The 24,028-nt window shown below is 47.7% G+C and overlaps 6 protein-coding genes across 6 annotated transcripts; 5 read left to right on the top strand and 1 right to left on the bottom strand.

The window, feature by feature from the left end:
- Nucleotides 1-3,913: 3,913 nt before the first annotated feature.
- Nucleotides 3,914-5,809, top strand: BHQ10_001933 (uncharacterized protein; the record flags this gene model as incomplete). Its single annotated transcript, XM_040874023.1, has 3 exons — nt 3,914-4,228; nt 4,280-4,817; nt 4,878-5,809. The coding sequence occupies 3 exons, from the start codon at nt 3,914-3,916 to the stop codon at nt 5,807-5,809; spliced, it is 1,785 nt and encodes a 594-aa protein (XP_040730438.1).
- Nucleotides 5,810-9,944: 4,135 nt separating this feature from the next.
- On the bottom strand, nt 9,945-10,266 carry BHQ10_001932 (uncharacterized protein; the record flags this gene model as incomplete). The annotated part of the gene is made up of 2 exons (XM_040874022.1): nt 9,945-10,192; nt 10,248-10,266. 2 exons carry the CDS (start codon nt 10,264-10,266, stop codon nt 9,945-9,947), a joined length of 267 nt encoding a protein of 88 aa, XP_040730437.1.
- Nucleotides 10,267-11,991: 1,725 nt separating this feature from the next.
- Nucleotides 11,992-12,574, top strand: BHQ10_001931 (uncharacterized protein; the record flags this gene model as incomplete). The annotated part of the gene is made up of 2 exons (XM_040874021.1): nt 11,992-12,127; nt 12,183-12,574. The coding sequence occupies 2 exons, from the start codon at nt 11,992-11,994 to the stop codon at nt 12,572-12,574; spliced, it is 528 nt and encodes a 175-aa protein (XP_040730436.1).
- A 1,495-nt stretch (nt 12,575-14,069) lies between these two features.
- BHQ10_001930 (uncharacterized protein) lies at nt 14,070-15,507 on the top strand (the record flags this gene model as incomplete). Its single annotated transcript, XM_040874020.1, has 8 exons — nt 14,070-14,081; nt 14,137-14,172; nt 14,251-14,264; nt 14,319-14,382; nt 14,472-14,729; nt 14,777-15,203; nt 15,258-15,428; nt 15,476-15,507. 8 exons carry the CDS (start codon nt 14,070-14,072, stop codon nt 15,505-15,507), a joined length of 1,014 nt encoding a protein of 337 aa, XP_040730435.1.
- A 965-nt stretch (nt 15,508-16,472) lies between these two features.
- BHQ10_001929 (uncharacterized protein) lies at nt 16,473-19,524 on the top strand (the record flags this gene model as incomplete). Its single annotated transcript, XM_040874018.1, has 14 exons — nt 16,473-17,121; nt 17,177-17,465; nt 17,511-17,524; nt 17,572-17,710; nt 17,760-17,872; nt 17,951-18,078; nt 18,150-18,360; nt 18,410-18,521; nt 18,572-18,619; nt 18,668-18,731; nt 18,781-18,962; nt 19,016-19,095; nt 19,144-19,250; nt 19,312-19,524. The coding sequence occupies 14 exons, from the start codon at nt 16,473-16,475 to the stop codon at nt 19,522-19,524; spliced, it is 2,349 nt and encodes a 782-aa protein (XP_040730434.1).
- Nucleotides 19,525-20,562: 1,038 nt separating this feature from the next.
- BHQ10_001928 (uncharacterized protein) lies at nt 20,563-23,828 on the top strand (the record flags this gene model as incomplete). Its single annotated transcript, XM_040874017.1, has 3 exons — nt 20,563-20,766; nt 20,849-20,875; nt 20,922-23,828. The coding sequence occupies 3 exons, from the start codon at nt 20,563-20,565 to the stop codon at nt 23,826-23,828; spliced, it is 3,138 nt and encodes a 1,045-aa protein (XP_040730433.1).
- Nucleotides 23,829-24,028: the final 200 nt, after the last annotated feature.

Raw genomic sequence — 24,028 nt, 5'->3', positions numbered from 1 at the left:
TCGACAGATGATGAAAAGAAATTAAAGTGTCATCGGTGCCAACGTTGAAGCGTGGCTTGTACTCGGAGCTCCATGGCAGTTGGTTTCAATGGTAGACACAACAGCGACTCCCTAGGCTATTATTCCTGATTGAGCTTCAGTCAATGTGTCTATACAGAAGTCAAGTGACTGATTCACTGATAGACAACAACACGAAGCTTCACTTGATATTGTTAAGCTTGAAGATGAACACGCGTGGCGGACGGTCTTCGCAGAGCGCCTTTTGGAATGCTTGGGGCGAGGACAGTCGTGATTCATTGATATGGTACTTAGATTCTTGAGACGATGGCGCTCTTCCAAAGAAATGATATTTTGTGAGTTGTGGTTCTTTCCAATACCTGTGTCAAGGCTCAAGAGCCTCCACGATAGAGTAAACCATAGGCTGTGAAGGCTCCTGAACTGCTACGCGGAGCAAATTTACGAACAATCAGCGAAAGAGGGAAGAAACAGGCGAACAAGAGATTGGAATATGCCCCTTTATTCGGGCCATCCGGACCAGATTGACCTAGTGAAGAGACCCAAGCAATGACGTTCGGTGATGGTAATATGGAGTCATGCGCAGCTGGCCCCACTAAGTGAATGAAGAGAGTACTGGTCAAGAATATTCGTGTCGAACTGTGCGCAGGGAAAGGCGTTTGTGGCGTATGGTGACAGCGCCTTCTAGGCTTCTAGAAGGATGAATGCCGGAAAGAAGTGGTTATTCCGATATCGTGTAGGGGGCTCGTAGTCCCACACTCCGAACTGCGTAATGAATTTCACTGATCAACAGGAACTTGATATTACACCTGATGACGATAGAAAGGTAGCAAGGCAGCGTCCGCAGAGCTAGCTATAGCATCATCGATACTGATGGCGTTGACCTTCGCTCACGTTCATCCAACCGATTCATTACCTCCTGTACACCAATATTAGTAGCTATGAAAGATATAGCTTATCAGCATTGAAAGACACAATATGACTGCGTACGTAGTAAGTCATTGTGGATATGCAATAGTAATTAAATGAAGTAATCACCCACGGCTCAGCCTCATTTTTGTTTCTTTTGCTAAAAGTCGACTCCAGAACAAGAAAATAAGGGGGAACAATTGGACAAATAGCTCGACCAATGTTCGACGTGAAGCCGACTTCGCCACAGTAGATTCCAGACGGTGCCTCCACACTTGTAGGCCTAGTGTAGCGGCAAGAGCGAAAGAGGAAATCACGACGCGGTTTTGGTGACTACAACACGAGGAGTGTGGTCATAACTACTGTGGGTTACATAGTGGTGTGTAGTGTAGATTCATATGACCACATATTGCAGTCATGAGATCACCGTCTTAGTATGCTTGTCGGCAGTGACAGGAGGGCACGGAGGATGCATTTGCGGGACAAGGGGTTTACCTAGTAGGCAACAGGTGGGGAAATATAGTAGAGCTGGTCGTCAAGATGAATAAAGAACACCCGGACTAGATTGAAGTCTTGTCGTGGAGTCCTGTCGCCTGTCAGAGTCAAAATATCGAAGCCAAAAAGGTAAGAGATGCCGGATCGCCCAACTATTGGATGCTGTGTGACACTAATCCCATTATGGTTTAGCGTGATGGGGGTCCCCTTTTGGCCAGAAAGTTTGGGCTCTTGTTCATAATAACAGAACCAGGTTGTGACAGTTATACGAAAAATGCGGTCTTGGATGACTGTCTGCAATGATCAAGATGAATAGATTTGGCAAGCTATTTTCTTGACGCGACCCTTGACTATGCGCGCGAATCAGTGTACTGCATCGAATCATGTGGTTCTCAGGAATGACCACCAGATGCCAGATGACTCAAGACAACCCTGATCTTCCCGTGCCAGGGCCTACGACTGCCGGTAAGAGTCTTGTTTCAGAAGTGATAGCCAATGTGAATCGCGTTACACTCGTATCGACAATAATAGCTTTCTCCGTGATAGTCTAACCACTTATGGGTCGTGGCAAAGGCGATTGAAACTTTGAAGACTCGAGTAAGTCGAATCTGCTTCTAGAATTAACCAGGTATTCCACAGGCGCCCCCTTAATTAAGGAACCCGGTCAAGGACTAATAAGGAGATCGCCGGAACGTTTGTTGCTGGGATGCCGGTCCACCATGAATAGCATACTAGCCCCTCGATCAGATAGAGGAAGGACTCGGAGACCTCGTATGCCCAATTATGAGCGCATGTACATGGAATACTCGCCGCCTGATTAGTAGTAACGATACCTACTACGAGTACTTCCTGTACACAGCCGACGATCTAGTACGTAGATTTGCAGTACGTAGCACTGGTCAGGACGGATGACCAGAAAGGGGTGCCCTAAAACTTGAAACTGGGTGATTATCCATTCAGGTCTCGTGCTCCACTGGCAGGTCCTCATTCCGAATTCCAGATGGTTGGAACAAGACGACAGCCAACGGACGTGTTGTTGGACCCGATTAAATCTGATTGAGTTTGCATAGTCGCAAAGAGGAGGAAGTGAGCAGCAAATCATGGGAGAGATGCCAGGAAATTGAATGGACAGAGACATGCTAAAAGCTAGGGACGTTCATCCGGCCGTGGCGGACCGGCGCTTGCACGGGGCGGCCCATATTCCCATGCTCCGGAGCTTGAGCAGTCCACATCTATAGTTGGATGATGGGTTGATATTAGAACCGTAGCATATCGCATTGTATTTGTTTTCCTTTTTCGTATGTCAGGTCAGACATGAAACATGCGGCAAATGAATCATGGCACATATACATATGGAGGGGTACTACGGCAAGCGATGTACGGCGGTCGAACTGTGAGCACTATAGCAGTCTCTGATAAACTCGACGAGCCCCATAGCAAATAAATAGAATCTTATTGCGTAGTCCAGCGAATGATGGATCCATAGTAGTGCGTAGCTCCTTTTGAAGATGTCAGGGATTGCGTTGTAGTGATTGAGACAGAACGATGAGTGCCGAACTTCAGCTGCAATAACTGAGCTGTTGTGAAATAAATCGTCTGACGGTTTGGGCCGCCGACCAGGACTTCTGCTGACACTTACGTAGTACTGTAAGTCTGCACAGCTTGATAATCGATATAAGACAAAATAAGAGGTGGTAAAGTGAAGGCGCAGTAAGGTGTAGGGAGTGGTAATAAGGAGACTAGCCCAAGGCCGGCACCCCACACTGGCGGCCCTTAGTCCACAATCACCGCCTTTCAGTGGCTGCCGCCCTTTCCTTCTTTCCCTCGTCAGTCCCCTCTCTCTCCTTCGCTCCTTCTTTCTCCTCCTCTTCTTCCTCTCTATTTTGTATCCTCGTCTCCCCGTCCTGTCCATCCATCTTCTTTTCTCCTTCTCTCTATCTTCTTGATTCTCGATGCCCTGAGGAAGTAGATGCTTCATCACTTTCCCTTTTTTTCTCCCTCGCCCGCCTTTTCCTCCCTTCTTCCTCCCTGTCTGTCGTCGTGTTGTTGTTATTGACCGATCCACTCCGGCCACCAGCGAAAAATTTAACAGCGAGGAGAGTGCCACCACCTGTTTCAGCATTCTCTGTTTACTCCTGCGATAACGATTGTCCTTCTGTTGCACATTATATTTTCGCTGCATTTCCTCGCCTACGATACCTGTGCATCGGCCGAGTATAAGCCTTCGGACATTTATTAGTGAGCGGGATTTTTTGGATCCTTACCTCGCGATCCCTTGGACACAATAAATAATATTCGATCCGATCCCGCATCTACCAACAAACCAACCCACTTTTCGTCTTCTCAGCGCCCCCGTCGCTAAAAACTACCACCCAGGCCATTACTCATTTACTTGCGGTAACCTGCGCCTATGCTCATTTAATCGATTACATCTTCTTCTCAGATCTGACTAGTCTGTTCCTTTTTACTCCGATCCGACTCGACGTGACATACAATGTATCACGACAACTCTTCATCGCGATCGCCAGGATCGCAACGTCATCCTCAAACCCTCCACAGGCAGCCATCACGCCAGTTTGACGCGTACGGCCCGATGCCCACGAATCCTTATGATGATCCGCTAGCGAGATACGATACCTCCCGGCTTGATCGCCTCAACCCGCTCCACGGTGGCACAAATTACGCTTATGAACTTTCTGGTTCGCAGACCTGGAATCCCAATGGATTCGCTGGTGGACATTCTCTTGCTGGAATCGGCTCTGCCACTGGTAGGATGAAGCCTTCTCGAGGCAGGACTGGACTTCCAACGGTAAGTCCTTGAGGTCGCTTGTAGCGGATAATAATACTGACGCGTACGTAGCCTTGGCTCGATCAACAATCAGGTGTCCCTCCGTCCTTGGCCGGCCTAGCCCCGGGTCCGCTCGCTGGTACACAAATGCAGTCCTCTTCTAGCCAGGACGGAGATGATGAGCTGATCCCTACTGCGATCGTAATCAAGAACATTCCTTTTGCAGTCAAGAAGGAACAGCTCGTGCAACTGATGACCGAGATGAACCTTCCTCTTCCATATGCTTTTAATTACCACTTCGACAACGGCGTTTTCCGTGGTCTTGCCTTTGCGAACTTTACATCCGCCGAGGAAACTGCCACCGTGATCGACATGCTCAACCATTTCGAACTCCAGGGTCGCAAATTGCGCGTTGAATATAAAAAGATGCTTCCACTACAGGAGCGGGAGCGTATTGAACGGGAGAAGCGAGAGCGTCGCGGACAATTAGAAGAGCAGCACCGGCCTATTGCTGCATCCCAGCTGCAGACACAAAGCTCCATGTCTTCATTAGCTTCGCACATCCCGGCGACATCGCCTTCACCGGTCTCGCAACGCGGACCAAAGCTTGGTATATTTGACTTCTTCCATCCGTCTTGGTTACAAGATTTTTTGACTAACATGATATTAGATGTCGATTTGAACGATAGCCAAACTTTGCAGTTCTACTCACAGATGCTCTTATTCAAGGAAGACATGGGCCGCGAAGCTCTGATATTCCCGTCCAATCTCACGCCAGTTCAGCGTCGAACGGTTCACACCCTTGCACACAACATGGGCTTGAGCCATGCGTCGCGAGGAACTGGGGAGCAGCGCCAAGTGCACGTCTTTCGCGCGCCCCCGGGCTCTAACGTCAGCCCGCCATTGTCCTCGATCCCCGCAACCGTACACGCCGCCGAAGCATCTCGCCGTGGTTTGAACCGCGCTGCGACTATCGATTTCAGCGAGTCCCGCAGCGAGGGACCCGGTCCGTTCAGTACTATGCGTGGACAGACATCTGGATTTCTAGGGGTACTGGAATCGCCTGGAGGATTCGGCAACCCACAGAACTTGCGGGCCGCCAAGTCGTTCGCTGATTTGCGCTCCTACACACCGTCTCCAGTGCCGTCATCTGCAAGCTTTCCTGCCACACTACAGACCAATGGCGCACGCCTCCAGCAACAATATGATGGTGCAGCAAGCGGCACGTCCAACACTCCTACTTTGACTCCTACACCGTCCGGTGCCTCCCTTGGTCTTCAGCGAGATGATGGACTTCTCGTCAACAGTCTTGGAGGCCTTTCCCTCGGCACGAGTCTCGGTGGCCCCGCTGGTAGTCCCAGACGCTTACGCGGGATGTTTTCTTGGGAACAGGATAACCAAGGTGCGCCAGCTGGAGCTATTGGTAGCAATCGCTCTATCGGAGTCGGTTTTGACAACCAGTCTCAGGAACGTATTCCTATGCGACAGCCTCGAGGACCCGCTCCTGAGCGCGGCTCCGGATTTAGACGCCAAAACGGCCACCAATCGCGCGGCAGCGACGAACTTCGTACGGGGTCCGGCGTGGAAATTATTGTTGAGTAGGACGGATAAATCATGACTGGATTATGACTAGAACGAGGTCTAGATTCAGACGACATGCAAGTGCAAATGTTTCAAGAGAATGACAAAAAATAATATCGCACAAGAAGAAAGTTGGGGAGAGGAAATGATTACGACAATTGTAATTTGACACGAAAGTCTCCGCTGTTACATGCAGACTTGTTTTCAATATAACGATTCGATGATGGACGACGAGATGACTCCAAGAAAGAAAGAATCCGAAGAGAAAATATGCTATTGTTATCTTTTTCCTGCGATGAGCTCATAATCCTATCTATCTATTCACTTTGATTTTTTATATTCGCCTTTTTCTCCCCCTTGTCGCGTGTTACCACTATGATTATTATTACTTTATTCTTCATGTTTTAGATATATTCTCCTTGGGGCAGCCCAGCATGAACAGATTATGAACATGATTGGACGACGCAAACGACTGAGCAAAAATTTTCCGAATTTGAATGGTTTTGATAAGATTGAATATTGCATGGTATATGGCATGACGAAGAGTGAGCGAGAGCGAGAGCGAAGCATCAGCATCAATATGAACGAGCATGAGCGCCAGCGAGCACTTGGGTTTGAGCGTCTGTTGATTATAACGACCAACAACGATCATGATCATGATGAGAAAACGGGGGCAATCGAAACGAAGTCTGATGAAAAATGATTGACTGACTGACTGACCGACCCCCCCACACACGAGAATGAAATGAGCAACATGACTGCCACGAAGAAAAGCGAAAAAAGAAAAGATACCATTTGTCCTGATCGAGGAGAAGGACTACGACAACGACGACGAGCCGGAAGAGCAATTCTGTCAAAAAGTCCCTATTGCGTTGGTTTTCGAGAGCAGCAATTTCGCCTCTTGTAACGTTTTTATTGTCCATGAACGTTGCTCTCCTGCCTGTTTGTTATTGTTGAGTGTTTCGCGTTATGTTGTGTTGTGTTTGTTTCCCTACATCGTCTCCATTCCACTTTCCAGCTATCTATCTCCCTTCTACACATGGATTCGTGTTTGTGCAATGGCTTTGTTGGGTAGGTTGTTTGGCTTCTGTTTTGTTGCGTCTTGTCTGGTATGTATGTTTCCAAGGCTTGTTAGGGCGTGGGTTGTTTGCTTGTTGTTGTGGTTGTTGTTTAGGTATGATCTAGGATTTGTCTGGATTAGTTTAGTAGAGTAATATTTGATCTCATTGACTTTTAAACTGATTGTGACGTTACCATTTCATCTCCGACATTCTCTAGTAGGCATCGGAAGCTAGTTTGAATCCCATGGTAAGTTGAGAAGAGCGTGGATTTGAAATGTCAAGCAGATTGTGGAGGTTTGCCTAAATAGGCAATTAGGGCTTTCTGGGGTAAAGCTCATTGATATATTCCTCCAGCCATGAATGTGTAGGGGGCTTAGTAGATGGATACCCCACCAGCCTAAGATACGTCGTCCTCTTTGATGAGTACCAGACATCGACAATTGGATGTTTCTCGAATGTTAGTCCAATACCTTGTAGGCAAACTTCTATGTCTGCAATTCTCAATTTTGTAAGCTTACTGACGGGCACAGATATAGATAAAGAGTTTAGTGTGCCGGTCACCGGGCCCATAGACATAGATGCGTTAGGAGAAATTACAACTTCGCCATCTTTATAAGCAAGTCCCAGCCCGGAACTTAACAATTGACTTCGTTTGACAGGGAATGGTGCGGACTGTCTTGTTGTATTCAATATCGTTGCCACTAGATGACACTGGCAAATTTTTGTTGTCCGTTGGTCAAAGAACTCTTTGTTCAGTTAGCAGGGCAATCTTTACCTGTGAGAAGTTGGTGCTCAGCCATAAGAACTCCATCTCGTCAAATGGCTATGGTCGCCTAGCGAAGGTAATTGACTGGACCACTCTGGTGTTGGCCCCTCAAAAGCAAAATCCGGCGGCGGTAATAATGGGTGAGTGAGCTCACTGGGATTTCAGTTCCGCAAGATAATGCACCGCAGACGAACCTGCATTGCAGCTAAGACGGTAAGGCGTTCCTTGCGATCTCTGGACAAGGCGGATCGCTCGGGTTCGGTATATTCGAGCTATTTGATGATGTGTCTGAGGGCAGCCTGGTGACTATTGACGGCTGCATTTACTGCTGACAGTTCCTCAGATGCTGTGACTGTTCGATACGTGACACTCCTGGTCTTTATCAGATTTTTGATTTGCAGCTTTTGTTCTTCTGTTCGTAGCCAGTCTTCTGAGACAAATCATTGAGCGACTCGCAATCTTTCGTTCCCAAATATATACCTGTCGCTGAGCCGGCGTTCTGTATGCGTAAGTGCCATCAGCCAACTTCTAGCTTCGGTTTGTCTGTAATAAGCTGTACTCCAGTCAATGCTGGCATCGGAGCAACATCGTAATTCGATTCTCTTTTTAACGTGTAACTCACCCTTTTGGCAAATTATGGAAAGATCAAACATTGATTGTTGGAATCAAAGATGTGGTCCTCAGCTTTGAAGTCTTGTGTGCCAGCGGTCTGTAATCCGTCGACTGACAATCTGAGCCAGTATTTACTCTCTTTCACTCAATCGTCGGGTGTTAGTTCGACGCCAAATTAAGACGCCTGGTGCTCTGGAGGTATGAAAGTAATCTTATTCGGGAAGGCGCCATATTCTGGTGTCCTATCAAACAGACAAAGCAGGATGATCGGCATCTGGTTTTTCGATTTCGACCTAGTCTATTCTTGTCTGTCTCTGGCCAAAGTGGTGATAAGACTAGGCCTGGAAAATTGGCAACAATTTCGGACCGGAGAAGGATCCCAGCGAGGAATCGGTGGTGGATGACCATTCGGCAGATTTGATTCAGGTATCCGTTAAACGTTTTCTTGATACAGTCTGTATCGCGTGCATAGTAATTCACTAGACTCAGAGCACCATCTATAAAAGCATCCAGCCAACCGTCGTCTAGATAGAAAGTACGGATGCTCTCTTGGGGCACAGACAGGCCACTCGGGACGATGTAATGGTAAGGATCATTATGAAGAAAGAATCGGTCCAGACAACATTCCAGGGGGGGCAGGGGGACAGCATAATCCGATAATGCTGTGGAGTTAAATTCGTCATATAATGAATTTGTTTAGCATCAAATTATCTGCCTTTCGAATGTCATTTGGGCATTTACCTATAGCCTGCTAAAGCCAAATATCGTCCCAAGAACTTCATATGCCATCATGATCGAGAATTGAAGTATACTATCCCTGAGATTGACGTGAATTACTTCCGCAGTCATCATTTCGTTGCTCTCTTATAACACTACAAACATAAGCTCTTCACTTTGTTACCGAGACAAAGCAAGAAGATGACGGAGGAGTGGGTGTGGCTGCAGCCTTCCTGGTAGCGAGATGATGGAGAGACTGAGTTTAAATTACTAGATGTTGAGGATGGGCACATGAGGCCGGACACTTCGCCGTGAATAGCGGTGGAAGGGTATTTGCAGGTGAGGAGGCCTCTTGGGGTTGATGGTCAGAGGCAGCATGTTTTAATTGAATACTACAGAACCTGGCTGTACTTTCAGACATTTGTAGCGGTTATCTAGAGATTTGAGTTCATACAGGAGTACTCGGTCTGACACACCAACGTGTCTGATCATATCCATATGGATAATATCTAATCTGATATCGATGTAGTGATAATTTATTAAAGCCAAGTTCTACTATAATTGCCAGGCCGATAGTATAAGCAAGATACGATTTGTATTCATAGACACACAATTTATACGCACAAAGCACCAACCAACCAATTTTATCCATCTCTGTCTGTATATTTTCCTCGACCAAGGAGAGAAATAATTTGAAAAATAGAATAGACAGCCACTTTTCACAAATCAGAGTAGAGGATAATAGAAATAAAAAGAGAAATAGAACCCGACACGTAAACACCGCCCTTGATCAAATCAAAGTAGAAACACAAAAGAAAAGCGTAGCATTAAACGGAACCCAACCTAAGGGTAATCAATCAGAAGAATGGTCGGAAAGGGAGATTCGAAAAAAATAGAGCTGTTCATCCACCTCTTGTCAAGTCGTCGATCGAAAGTGCAAAGTCCAGCTTGATTGATTCATAACAGGTCGAAGTCGAGAAAGTGAAATTCGAAAGGATATTTAAGCATCAACCTTGCCCTTCTTCTTTTGTTCGACCTTGAGCAACAACGCACGGTTGATACGGGGTAGGACACCACCGTAGGCGATAGTGGCGCGAATCAGAGTGTCGAGTTCCTCGTCACCACGGATGGCGAGTTGCAAGTGACGCGGTGTAATACGCTTGACTTTGAGATCCTTGGCGGCGTTGCCTGCTAATTCGAGCACTTCTGCAGTGAGGTATTCGAGGACGGCTGTGACGTAGACGGCAGCTACGCGTTGTTAATTGTTTTGGTCACTTGTAATCAAGGCCATGAGAGCGCATACCTTTGGCACCAACGCGCATTTTGTTTTGTGTGTTATTCTTGAGGAAACGCTTCACACGACCACAAGGGAACTATAAGAGTCGGCATCAGTATGGTTGGCTTGAGACAAGAGCAAGATAGCATCAAAGTATACAACAGATACACGCGACAAAGATACAAGCAATAAATTTCAAAACACATATTGTTCTAGCGAAACAAAGAAGACATCACCACAACCGGCGCACTCGACTCGACGCGTAAAAGTCGACAGCTTGCACTGTTTCATCGCTGTATCCGTGTCGCATGATAATAGCATCGCAAAAGAAATCTTAAATAAGAATAAAAGCATATTCTAAAACGTCAATAACAAGCAAGTAACAAAATAACTGACCTGCAAGCCAGCCTTTGCGCTGTGAGATTTCTGCGTTTTCCCCGCTGCATCCTTGCCAGGGGCACCTTTCCCGCCGATGGACTTTCCTTTACCGCCAGCCATTTTTTCTGTGATCTATTTCAGGTAGTTGTGTGTTGAGTGAGACTGAAACCGCGATAATTTGGGGATGAAGCGACGTGTGGATGGTAGTGCGATGGTGTTGGGCGGGTAAGGGTTGATGATAGCGCGCGCGTTGTCGGGGGATTTTTTTGTCTGGCTTGTTTTTGTTGGAGAAGAAGTACTTTGTCTCAAGGAGGCTGGTCAAGCTGGAGCCTGTCACTCGGCTCGGCCAATCAGCGGGCACCCGCGTCTGGGCGTTCCTTCTGTCCCTCATCGACTCGCGGTGGTATGGCTGGATCAATCGAGGGTCTTTTGACTGGTCGTTAGTGATCGTCCGTGTGTTATTGAACCGTAGAGTGTCTGTCTGGACAAGTCTGGTAAATGTAACAACTCTGCCAAATTCCGTGGTGGAGGACGGTCCCAGCCATAGGCCCGGGTGCCGTCCAACAGTCTCGTCATGATCGATCAGCTAGGTAATCCGTCATGATAAAGAGGCTTCATAATGGATAAGGCAGAAGGGCACGTCAACGCAAAATAGCCTATCGATCATTTTCCACTTATCATCCAGTGAGGCATTTAAGATGTCGATGGTGACATTCTTGAGCGAGATGCTTCGAGAGCACTGGCATGGGGAGATCCAAGACGGCGCGGCGCATAGCAAATTGCGGCACGTGATACAAGTCACGTGACAATCAAAGTACTTGTGCTGAGAATGTGATAAATGCTCTGTATAGCTGATTACTCGTATCAAACTATTTGATTGTCTTTCATACTTTGGAAACCTAATGCTCATACTCAGATCTCACTATACAATGTATCAGCATGACTGCTATCAGTGGCGCCATCGTAGAGCTTCCAAATCGTTCTATAAATTAGATTAGCTTCTGTGTTTTACGGCTGCTGGTTGGCTCGCTCTGTCCGCCGTGCTCCGCCGTTGCCACGGATGGTGGGCTCACGTGATCGATTTCCTCCAACGGGCAAAGTGTCCTCCTTCCTCGAGAACATTTCGCCTTCTTGTTGTGTAACGAGACAACCTCACGTCCAGTCTTCTGTTGCGAATTACATCTATCCTGAATAGTAACCTATTCCATTGCGATATCAATTTCACGTTCCACAGTTTCTGGATAATCCGCCTCGTTCATCATGGCTTCCCAAGTGTGAGTTCTCCTTTTTTTCTCGTGCACCTCGAAATTGTCTTGCCTTCCGTCGCAACGAGACAACATGCTTGCAGACATATGCTTACGGATATAGTACCAACCTCGTCGTCATCCTCGGGATGATGCAGGTCTCCAAGCGGATTCCTTTCGACAACCCTGATGTGCTCCTCGGCGTCCGTGCTCTGTACATTGTGTCCAACGTGATCATTTTGGGCATCTACCTCTATGTGCAGTCCAAGATCAACAAAAAGAAGGGTATTCCTCCTTGATATCGATGGAAAATGAAATAACGGTTACTGACCCAAGACAGACTTGACCACCCTCAAGTACGTTGAGCCCGCCCCGATGGGCTCCGGCGAAGAACCGCGTCCCGTGACGACTACCGTCATGGAGTACGACAAGCAGCAGCTCCGCCAGCTGATGCGCTCCCAGCTCATGGGCGTCGGCATGATGGCCGTCATGCACTTGTACTTCAAGTACACCAACCCGCTATTGATCCAGTCGATCCTTCCCGTCAAGAGCGCGCTCGAATCCAACTTGGTCAAGATTCATGTTTTCGGAAAGCCGGCCACTGGCGATCTTCAGCGCCCCTTCAAGGCTGCTGCTGGTTTCATGGGAATGGGGCAGGGCGAGATCAAGAGCGACAAGGCTTCGATTGAGAGTGCGGAGAAGAACTGGCGGGGCGGKGTTAAGGAGGAGTAAATATTTTCCGCCGTCTTTCCAACTATTCTTCAAAATTGCTCTTTGGATAGCTCATTTGGACGATCCATGGATATAGGGATTGCTGGTTTGCATATGTACTAGAGATTCACGTTCTCGCTTGAAACCTGAATATAATAAATATAATTACGATTCTGTATGCTTGGCTTACCTAAAGCTCATATCATATGACGACCCATGATGGTAAAGTTCCGTACCTACTACGGTAGTTTTTCCGTACTGGTACACCGTAGCCAGGTACACGGCGACATTAATAATGATACTCGCCACTGCGACCGGCAAGTCGGCACGATGTGGCTATGAGTCAGTCTATTGATGCATTTCTCAGCAGGACCTGCGTTGCCATCGGATGATCATCAGCGGACAATCAGAAGTTGCATTGCTGGCATGACCCATGTATTTGCCTCTGGTCATGCCTTGACCAAAGTAGCAAGCTTGTCCGATACTGTTGACCGGCGGATGGCCCCTTACTCTTTATAGCTTGTTCTGCTGTACCGATGGTACGTTGTATTGATGTACGATGTGCGGAGCTAGAGTGCGGTTACACCGGTAATACCGATCACTCGTACGTACATGTATACATGGTAATGTATTTCGTAGTACGTACTACAACTGCATCAAGTACCTTGGGATTTGATATTGTACACAGTAAATGCAAACAATCAATGCCAGGTCACGATCCGACTCCAGCCTTGATCGGGTACAACCGTACGTCAGACACAGGACATAGCCGAACAATCAATTGGCAATTATCGTGTCTCCGGGAAAACCATCAAGCGACGAAGGGCAGTAAATGCTGCGATGAAGGCGGTTGCAGGCCTCTAATTGGTCGTGTCGGCACGAGGCTCGACCTGATCTGATAGCTGTGCTCCTGTTTTGCCCGGTGGTCTGCAACCGGACGGGTGCGATCTAATACGGTGCATCCGGAATTGGTCAGGGGGAGGGGTGAAGTTGAACATACATAGTAGACTCAGAAAGCGAGATGTGAATAGAATCAATGATTACGGAATATTTGGATTTAAAATACATATACCCGTACGTAGTACGGAGGGCTGCCAGTCATTTTGCCTGAAGTATGTAAGTGTGGCCGCCCGGTGAGACGAAAGAGAGCCGTTTGCCTCAGGCCACTACGACCAGGCTAGAATCTGCGCTAAATCAGTCTACGCCGAAAGAACTAAGCTAGTGACCCAGTCGTTGCGTCAACAACAGGACATTCACCGAGTCTGCCTCTTTCGTCAAAGCTACCCCGCCAGACCACCTTTTCTTATTAAGACAAAAAATTATCCCCTGATTCTTTCTCTTCCTCTCTCTTCTTTCTCTCCTCTCTTCTCTCTACATCCATCAATTCATCCACACTCGTCTACCTTACTGTGAGTTATTACTGTCGACTGCTTCATACTCGTGGTGGAGAGCTCTGCTGATAAGCTTACCCCGCCGCTAGCCACGACTTTCTTCCCAAGCAACTATCACCGCAATCATGGTTACCAAGGTACGTCGCGTCAATAATCCACAGCTGGAGAAAATTAACTGACATTCTGGCATAGGTTGGCATCAACGGTTTCGGCCGTATCGGTCGTATTGTAAGTATTGTTCATTCTGAGCAGTCTGTCTCGGGACAGATGGCACCGTGATGACGTCGAGCTAATAACGAGCTACAGGTCTTCCGTAACGTGTATGCTTCACGATCGAACCATTTTCTCTGATGAACATATTCTGACTGATCTAGCATCGAGCACGGTGAGGCTGAGGTTGTCGCTGTCAACGACCCTTTCATTGAGTCTCACTACGCTGTACGTATATCCGATGCATCCGCCGGGTGTCTTATCCGCCCCTCATCGACTTGATAAGGAGTATTAACAGAGCGTACTGACAATCACAGGCCTACATGCTCAAGTATGATACCCAGCACGGTCAGTTCAAGGGTACCATCGAGGTCGACGGTACCGACCTCATCGTCAACGGCAAGCGCGTCAAGTTCTACCAGGAGCGTGATCCCGCCAACATCAAGTGGTCCGAGACCGGCGCCGCTTACATTGTCGAGTCCACCGGTGTCTTCACCACCACCGAGAAGGCCTCTGCCCACTTGAAGGGTGGCGCCAAGAAGGTCGTCATCTCTGCTCCTTCCGCAGATGCTCCTGTCAGTCTTCTCTCTCTTGTCTCTGTGATCTTAGCTGACGTGTGTAGATGTTCGTCATGGGTGTCAACCACGAGACCTACAAGAGTGAAAACACCATCATCTCCAACGCTTCTTGCACCACCAACTGCTTGGCTCCTCTCGCCAAGATCGTCAACGACAACTGGGGTCTCGTTGAGGGTCTCATGACCACCATCCACTCCTACACTGCCACCCAGAAGACTGTCGATGGTCCCTCCGCCAAGGACTGGCGTGGTGGTCGTACTGCTGCCCAGAACATCATTCCCAGCAGCACCGGTGCCGCCAAGGCTGTCGGAAAGGTCATTCCTGCCCTTAACGGAAAGCTCACTGGAATGTCCATGCGTGTTCCCACCTCCAACGTCTCCGTTGTTGACTTGACCTGCCGCACTGAGAAGCCCGTCACCTACGACGAGATCAAGGCTGTTGTCAAGAAGTACGCTGAAGGCGAGCTCAAGGGTATGTCATAGGTCATCTCTTTCTTGTGTGTCCAATGCTGACAGTGCCACGTAGGAATCGTCGGCTACACTGAGGACGACGTTGTCTCCTCCGACTTGAACGGCAACACCAACAGCTCCATCTTCGATGCCAAGGCTGGTATCKCCCTTAACTCCAACTTCATCAAGCTCGTTAGCTGGTACGACAACGAGTGGGGTTACTCTCGCCGTGTTGTTGACCTCATCGGTACGTTTTTCGTCTTCCTATCATGAAAATCAACTAACAGTATCTAGTCTACATCTCCAAGGTCGATGCTAGCGCCTAGGAATCAGCAGCCACTCTTCGGAGTGTGCTCTAAATGCTGAATACTGTCCTTACCCAATATACAGGAAGGAAACTCGTTCCAATTTTGATAGGTCTGGAACGAGGGTTACGAATTGGCATATCATGAAGTGCTCCGAAAATTAGAACGAAGATGTTATCAACTACTTCAATGACAATAAATAGTTTAATGAATTGATGTTATTTGCTCAGTTGTGTCGCATGTCGTGTAGAGCGTATTTGTCTTGCCACCTGGGCAGTTACCGAGGCTTCTTTGAAGATTGAATGCCATTCGATGCCTGGGTTAGAGAGTTTTCGAGAAGATGATCGCTTTCACGACAAATATTTGACACTGTCATGACGCTTTATTTGACAACGTCAAATAATTGTTGTGAATTGCGTGTGATCTTCGAAGCATTCAGAAAAAATACATGTTGTATGGAATGGTAACATAGGCTGTATTTTTGACAGATGTTTTATCACGTGCCTGCCAAACTTCGAAATTACTTAACCCGGAGCTCTCTATTTCTGCCCTATTTTGCTATCACGTCCCATCTGACTGCTTGTATGCATACAATCTATTAACAAGGAAAACAGTGCTTTACTTTTCATTATATCTGTTGGCTGTTTAATTTTCAAGCTTTTCTATCGTGTACGTTTATTTGTTATCTGTTGCCTGTGTGTTGGCTTGTGCTGTTGTTGTCCTGCATTCATCTACTGTCTAGTGAGAGTGTCTGTCACTTGTTGCAGGATTCCTTGTAATTGCAGTTCCAGATTTTTACTGGTTACAAAACTTTGCACCGCTGTGTCACAAGCAAGCAAGGGATCAACAAAAGCATCAACTGGCCAAACGCGAAGGGAGGAGGCCATGAGGGGATAAGCTCTCGAACGGCCTGGTACAACGAGCCCACGAGCGCCTTCCTCCATCTTGGATTTATTTGGATTCAGGACTGGGAAGACACAGAAGAAATGGATCAAGATGAGGATACGGTGATGCGGGATCCTGGATCTTCGACCGACATGCCATCATCCTCTACTGATGCTGCCGCCACTACATTTACTACTGGCACAAGACCAAATGGCGATGGCGTACAACCAGCGACTTTGTTTGGAATGCCTAAGCTTCCATCAAGTCTCATGTCACCGCCAGCCGCAATCCCAATGCCTATGTCTATGGGGGCTGCTACAGAAATCACAGGCTTGACCAAATCCATCGAAGATGAAGCTCTGCACACTATGATGATGAAATCAAGCGAAGAATCCGATAGTTTAATAGAAGAAAACTCAGACTGGTCCGTCGACGACCCTTCTGCTGCGACATCAGCAGTAGGTTTACCTGTCGCGTCGCTGGCTACTGGGTTGTGCTATGATATTCGCATGCGGTATCATTGCGAGGTTCGCCCGGCTGCGGAAGTGCATCCTGAGGATCCGCGGAGGATTTACTATATTTACAAGGAGATTTGTCGGGCGGGGTTGATTGAGGATTTGGATATTGTGCCGGCGCCGAAGATGTTGGCGCCGATGCCGTTGAAGAGGATTGATGTGCGGAATGCGACGAAGGAGGAGGTTGAGTTGGTGCATACGGATGAGCATTATCAGTTTGTGTCGGATACGCAGAGTAAGTTTAGTTTCTCCTCTAGGAACATTTAGGACGGATGACTGACCTTGCATAGATCTACCCGACGAAACTCTGATCATGCTTGAAGAGACGCGTGATTCCATCTACTTCAATCGACTCACGTTTGCCTCTGCTCTATTATCGGCAGGCGGCGCAATCGAGACGTGTTTGGCAGTCGCTACCCGTAAAGTTAAGAACGCCATTGCAGTGATTCGACCGCCGGGACACCATGCTGAGCATGATAAGACCATGGGATTTTGTCTGTTCAATAATGTATCTATAGCTGCTAAAGTATGTCAACGTCAATTGGGCGAGGCATGTCGAAAGATCTTGATTGTTGATTGGTAAGTTTCCTCCGTTTTGTTGACTTACAAGGCTAATTTAAATAGGGATGTCCATCATGGTAAGCGGTATTTAGCTCTTGAGACGGCATAAAACTCACTGTTGCAGGAAACGGTATCCAAAAAGCATTCTATGATGACCCTAATGTCCTCTACATTTCACCACATGTCTATGCCGATGGTAAATTTTATCCTGGAGGCAATGAGGGAAACTGGGATCATGTTGGAGAAGGTGCTGGACTGGGAAAGTAAGTCAACCCGTACCATCTTGCATTGCTTCATATTAAGCGACTTTAGAAATATCAATATACCCTGGCCATCGCAAGGAATGGGAGATGGTGATTACATGTACGCATTTCAGCAGGTTGTAATGCCCATTGCAACTGAGTTTGATCCTGATTTGGTAATTGGTAAGTTGCTTGTTGTTTGTCAAACAGTTGTGATATGTCATAAAGAGGAATTGTAAACAAAGGCTAATTGACCAAAAGTGGCCTCAGGGTTTGATGCAGCAGCTGGCGATGAGCTGGGTGGTTGTTTTGTGACGCCTGCTTGTTATTCTCACATGACCCATATGCTCATGACGCTGGCTAATGGGAAAGTGGCCGTTTGTCTCGAGGTGAGAAATCTCTTCTTTTTCCCCTCTTCCACATTCATCTCAGTAAAGTTTATCCAACTGACACATCAAAGGGCGGTTATAATTTCCGCTCTATTTCCAAGTCGGCGTTGGCAGTGACAAAGACTCTCATGGGAGAGCCCCCCGCGCGACTCGCAGCCACAACGCCATCCAATCCAGCTGTACAGGTTGTACGCACCGTTATGGCTGCCCAGTCGAAGTATTGGCGGTGCATGTATCCAAAAATCCCAACGCAGGAAGGGCTCTTCACCGACCGATTTCATGGTAATTCAYCCCGCCGTATTCGAATTTAACGCAAAACTGATTCAAGTAGATGTCATCCGTCAATATCAGGCCCAACAACTCTACAACAATTACAAACTCACTAGTCTGTGGATCTATCGTGCCTCGATTTCGAAGTCGTTTGAAAATCAGGTTCTTGCGAGGTAGGTCGATCGGCATTCGCTTTCGGTGATGGAAGACTGACATTATACAGTGCCAACTATGACAGGGCGGTTCCCCTCATCGTGATTTTTCATGACCCGTAAGTTTAAGCTCTCATCGCGTCAAGGATGCTTGCTAACACCGACAGACCTGAAATGATGGGCGTACATCACCCAGTCACAAATAAACTGGAGCCACACAACTGCTGGATGGTATGACCTCACCCCTAACAACCAGAATCGAGCTGCTAATGATTTTCAGGCCGACGCGGTGAAGGACTATATCGCATGGGCAACTCAGCGCACTTACGCCGTTATCGACGTCAACATCCCCAAACATGTTACTGCAGATACTTCTGACGTGGGGAAATATGAGGAAGAAGATGTTGATCGTCCAAGTCAGACTGAAGAATTGGCGGGATATTTGTGGGACAATTACATTGAGTAAGAGTTTATCCTCGAAAGTCCATGATGAGTTGAGACTGACTGCGTGACAGGCCAAATGAAGCTACCCATGTCTTTTTTATTGGAGTCGGCGACGCGTTCTATGGCGTGGCCAATCTTCTTATCAATCGAGGTAAGTTCTTAGCTAGTCATGAGCTACATAAAAGCTAACTCCCAGCAGACAGCATCTACCAACGCGTCAATAGCGTGATTTCATTCGTCGCCGAAAACCCCGTCCGCGCTGTCGCATCACCAACTCAGACCTGGCTTTCGCGATGGTACAAAGATGTATGCCTCTTCCTCATCCTACAATATATGTATGCGTGCATGAACTAATTCGGTTCGATAGAACTCCCTAGTCTTCGTCTCCCACACCCACGGCGTATGGCACAACGAGAACCGTCGCAAGCCCTCCAAGCGATACGGCCGATTGCAACGGTCGCCCAAGACGGGGTTGAATGAGATGCTTCTTCAGCATAAGGGGGAGGTGTTTACATGGATTGAGAAGCGGGTCAAGGGTGCTGAGTCGGATGAAGAGGAGGGCGACGAAGGCAACGCTTGAATGCGCGCGCTTGTCACTGTATTTGCGACTGCGGTAGTTAAAGGACATGGAGTTTAAGGAAAGTAGTTATCCCAGGCGTCGTATTTACACAGGCAGGAATACAGATTTGACCTGCTGCTATTGTTCTACATGAATCATTCAGGTATCTCGATCACTAAACCAATGAGATGATTGCAATGTGATTATTCAAGCCTCGATTTTGTAGCAGATGTGATTCGCTCGATCGTCAAGACAGGTCTGGAATTTTGATTCTGGCTGCGCTGGCACCATTGGGTCAGGTACATGTGCGACAGTAGTAGCTACGTAGGCATAGACTCAAAATAAGATTTCCTTTCCTATTCCCTATCTAATGCATGTTAGGTAGATTTGCACCTCGTAAAGAAATTGTACTGAGCGAGCACTCATTGTTGAGTAAAATAGAGTGATATATACTTTGTTCATGGACAGGTAGATACCTGAAAAGTAAGGAACCAAGTGTTGCCTCATTTTTGTTCATCTTTGCCATCGTCACCCTTGCTTAGTCTGCTTCATAAATTATTCATACAGTAGGGGTTTCAGGTCTCTCCTCTCCTCTTTCTTTCGTTTCTTCATTCTTAATTTCCAGTTGGCTTTAAAATTGGCCACTGTAGGAGTTCCCAAGCTTGGCCATACTATTTGATAAGCAGCGGATCAAGTCCGTGCTTTATTCAAACTAACGGCGGAGATCCATTGCGCCTTCGCCTCAGGACTTCTACCACATTCAACCATTAATTGTGGTTTTATTATTGTTGAGAATTCTTAAGTATTTGTTGTCTACCCTTGCGTCAACGGATGCCTCCAAGGTCCTCGTCATTGGGCCTACCAGCGCTATTGCGGAGTTCTTCATCCCTATCTTTGATCGCATCATCATCGCCATCGCCCTTGTCGTCGGTGGGCCGAAAGAGGCTGACTCACTGCACTGCACGAAACCATCTTTCTTTGCTTACTTCTTCTTTTCATTCTTGTCGTTCGTCAGCTCCGTTTACTGCATCTCGCCGATTTTCGTTCTACCACCCGACCATGTCGGAAGTCACACACATTACCGACCGGCTCGAAAAGCCTGAGCTCGATGATCGCTCGTACCGTGTCATCAAGCTGGGAAATCAATTAGAGGCGCTGCTGGTGCATGACCCGGATACGGATAAGGCGAGTGCGTCAGCGAATGTGAATGTTGGGAATTTCTCGGATGAGGAGGCTATGCCGGGCATGGCGCATGCTGTGGAGGTGAGTGGCATTTGCGAGTGGCGTAACGGGGAGAATATACTGGTTTGTAAGGGAATACTGATCATTTGCTTCTCGGGGATAGCATTTATTGTTCATGGGCACTGAAAAGGTGAGTCATTCCGACCCCGACTTGAGTGAGGATGCTCATTATGTAGTATCCCATAGAGAATGCGTATAACCAATACCTCGCCGCCCACTCGGGCTCCTCGAACGCATACACCGGCGCCATAGAGACGAATTACTTCTTCGAAGTCGCCGCCACCGGCGAGAGTGAAGCTTCAGAGAGTACCAACGGTACTACTAACGGCACTACGAACGGAGAGAAAAGCGGCCCTTCGTCGTCGACAACGTCATTGTCAAAGGATAGCGCAACCACGTCTCCGTTATACGGTGCTTTGGACAGATTTGCGCAATTTTTCATTGCGCCGCTATTCCTAGAGTCTACGCTAGATCGGGAGTTGAGGGCAGTAGATTCAGAAAACAAGAAAAATTTACAGAGCGATGTGTGGCGGTTGATGCAGCTGAACAAGTCCCTGTCGAATCCGGAGCATCCATATCACAAGTTTTCCACGGGAAACCTGCAAACTCTACGCGATGAGCCGCAGAGTCGAGGCGTGGAAGTGCGCAGCAAATTCATCGAGTTTCACAAGAAGCACTACTCGGCAAATCGTATGAAGCTTGTTGTTCTGGGTCGGGAATCGCTTGATCAACTCGAGAGTTGGGTGGTGGAATTATTTTCGGAGGTAAAGAACAAGAATCTGCCACAGAATAAATGGGATGATGTGCAACCCTTTTCGGAGAAGCAGCTTTGCACGCAGATCTTTGCAAAGCCTGTTATGGACTCGCGGTCGTTGGATATTTATTTCCCGTTTTTGGACGAGGAGGAGCTGTACGAGACGCTGCCTAGCAGGTATATCAGCCATTTGATCGGCCACGAAGGACCGGGTAGTATTTTGTCGTATATCAAGGCCAAGGGTTGGGCAAATGGGCTTTCAGCTGGTGCGATGTCTGTTGGGCCGGGATCGGCTTTCTTTACCATCTCCGTGCGGTTGACAGAGGACGGTCTGACTCATTACAAGGAGATTGTCAAGATTATCTTCCAGTACATCGCCATGATCAAGGAGCGAGCACCCGAGAAATGGATCTTTGATGAAATGCAGAACCTCGCTGAAGTCGAGTTCAGATTCAAGCAAAAGTCGCCCGCGTCTCGGTTCACCAGCCGATTGAGTAGTGTCATGCAGAAGCCTTTGCCACGTGAATGGTTGCTCAGCGGTAACAATCTGTTCCGAAAATTTGATGCCGATTTGATTACCAAGGCCATGTCGTATCTACGCAGCGACAATTTCAGACTTATGATTGTGTCACAGCATGTTCCGGGTGATTGGAATGCAAAGGAGAAATGGTACGGAACAGATTACAAGGAAGAGAAGATCCCTCAAGACTTCTTGAAAGAGATTGGCAGTGCCCTGGCGTCTTCACCTGCGGAACGAGTTTCGGACTTGCATATGCCGCATAAAAACGAGTTTATTCCTACTCGGCTGTCAGTCGAAAAGAAGGAAGTCGCTCAGCCAGCGAATACGCCGAAACTTATTCGATTGGACGACCATGTTCGCGTATGGTACAAGAAGGACGATAGATTCTGGGTACCCAAGGCCACGGTCCATATTACGTTGAGAAACTCGCTCGTCTGGGCTACGCCTGCTAATCATGTCAAGGCCAAGCTGTATTGTGAGTTGGTGCGAGATGCTTTGGTCGAGTATTCATACGACGCCGAGCTCGCTGGTTTGGACTACAATCTATCAGCAAGCATTTTTGGTCTGGATGTCTCGGTTGGAGGGTACAATGATAAAATGTCGGTGCTTCTTGAGAAGGTTGTGGCTACAATGCGGGATCTCGTTGTCCACCCGGAACGCTTCAAAATTATCAAGGAACGGTTGACGAGAGCGTATCGAAATGCAGAGTACCAACAACCATACTATCAAGTCGGTGACATGACCCGCTATCTCACGGCAGAAAAGACCTGGATCAACGAACAGTATGCCGCTGAGCTGGAGCATATTGAGGCTGAGGATGTCGCGGCATTCTTCCCTCAACTTTTACAGCAAAACCACATTGAAGTTCTGGCTCATGGAAACTTGTACAAGGAGGATGCGCTGAAAATGACCGACATTGTCGAGAATGTCATGCGCAGCCGCACGCTCCCGCAATCTCAATGGCATGTGCGTAGGAACATCATCTTCCCACCTGGCAGCAACTACGTGTACGAACGCCAGTTGAAGGATCCTCAAAACGTCAATAACTGTATCGAGTACTATCTCTTTGTCGGTAAAATCACAGATGAAGTGCTACGAGCTAAGTTACTGCTGTTGGCCCAAATGACCGAAGAGCCGGCTTTTGATCAGCTTCGAAGCAAAGAACAGCTTGGCTACGTTGTTTGGAGCGGTGCGCGCTACTCTGCTACTACGATTGGATACCGGGTTATCATCCAGAGTGAGCGTACAGCGCAGTATCTGGAGGGCCGTATCGACAACTTCCTCGCCCAATTCGCCAAAACGCTTGACGAAATGACAGACGAAGAATTTGAGAGCCACAAGCGCAGTATCATCAACAAGAGACTTGAAAAGTTGAAGAACCTCGGTTCTGAGACCTCTCGTTTCTGGACACATATTGGATCAGAGTACTTCAACTTTTTGCAACATGAGATCGATGCCGCGACAGTCCGCACATTGACGAAACCAGACATCGTCGCATTTTTCAAACAATACATTGAACCCTCCTCAGAAACTCGCGCCAAGATTTCGATTCACTTGAACGCGCAGTCCGCGGAGACAGACGACTTGCCCGTCGACACGTCGGAGACCGCTGAAGGTGCAGAGTCTCTACACAATCAGCTTACGAGCGTTAGTATCAGCAATGGGGATGCGACTACCATCAAGGCAACTACCAGACAGCCCATCTACATCACCAACGTGCCCCAGTTCAAGGCACGATTGCCCGTCAGTCCTGGGCCCAGCCCGATTGTGGATTTGAGTGAGTTTGGGGATTTTGATTCAAAGTTGTAGTTTTGCGTTTGGCTGTATATTTAGTGGATAGATAGAGTCATGAGCTACTAGATTATTGAAAGAGAACTAGAAAAGTTGAAATCTACAAAGTAATAGATAAAGTGAAAGTGGGTCTGATATCGATATGATTGGCCAGAGCTCTCAGCTTAACTGAACCTCGACAAACATCCCGCGGAGGTCATCTTCAACGCTATCGCAAC

The sequence above is a fragment of the Talaromyces amestolkiae genome, assembly GCF_001896365.1.
Source record: "Talaromyces amestolkiae strain CIB chromosome Unknown scaffold2.1, whole genome shotgun sequence".
Taxonomy (NCBI): Eukaryota; Fungi; Ascomycota; class Eurotiomycetes; order Eurotiales; family Trichocomaceae; genus Talaromyces; species Talaromyces amestolkiae.
This window is presented reverse-complemented; position numbering and strand designations above follow the sequence as displayed.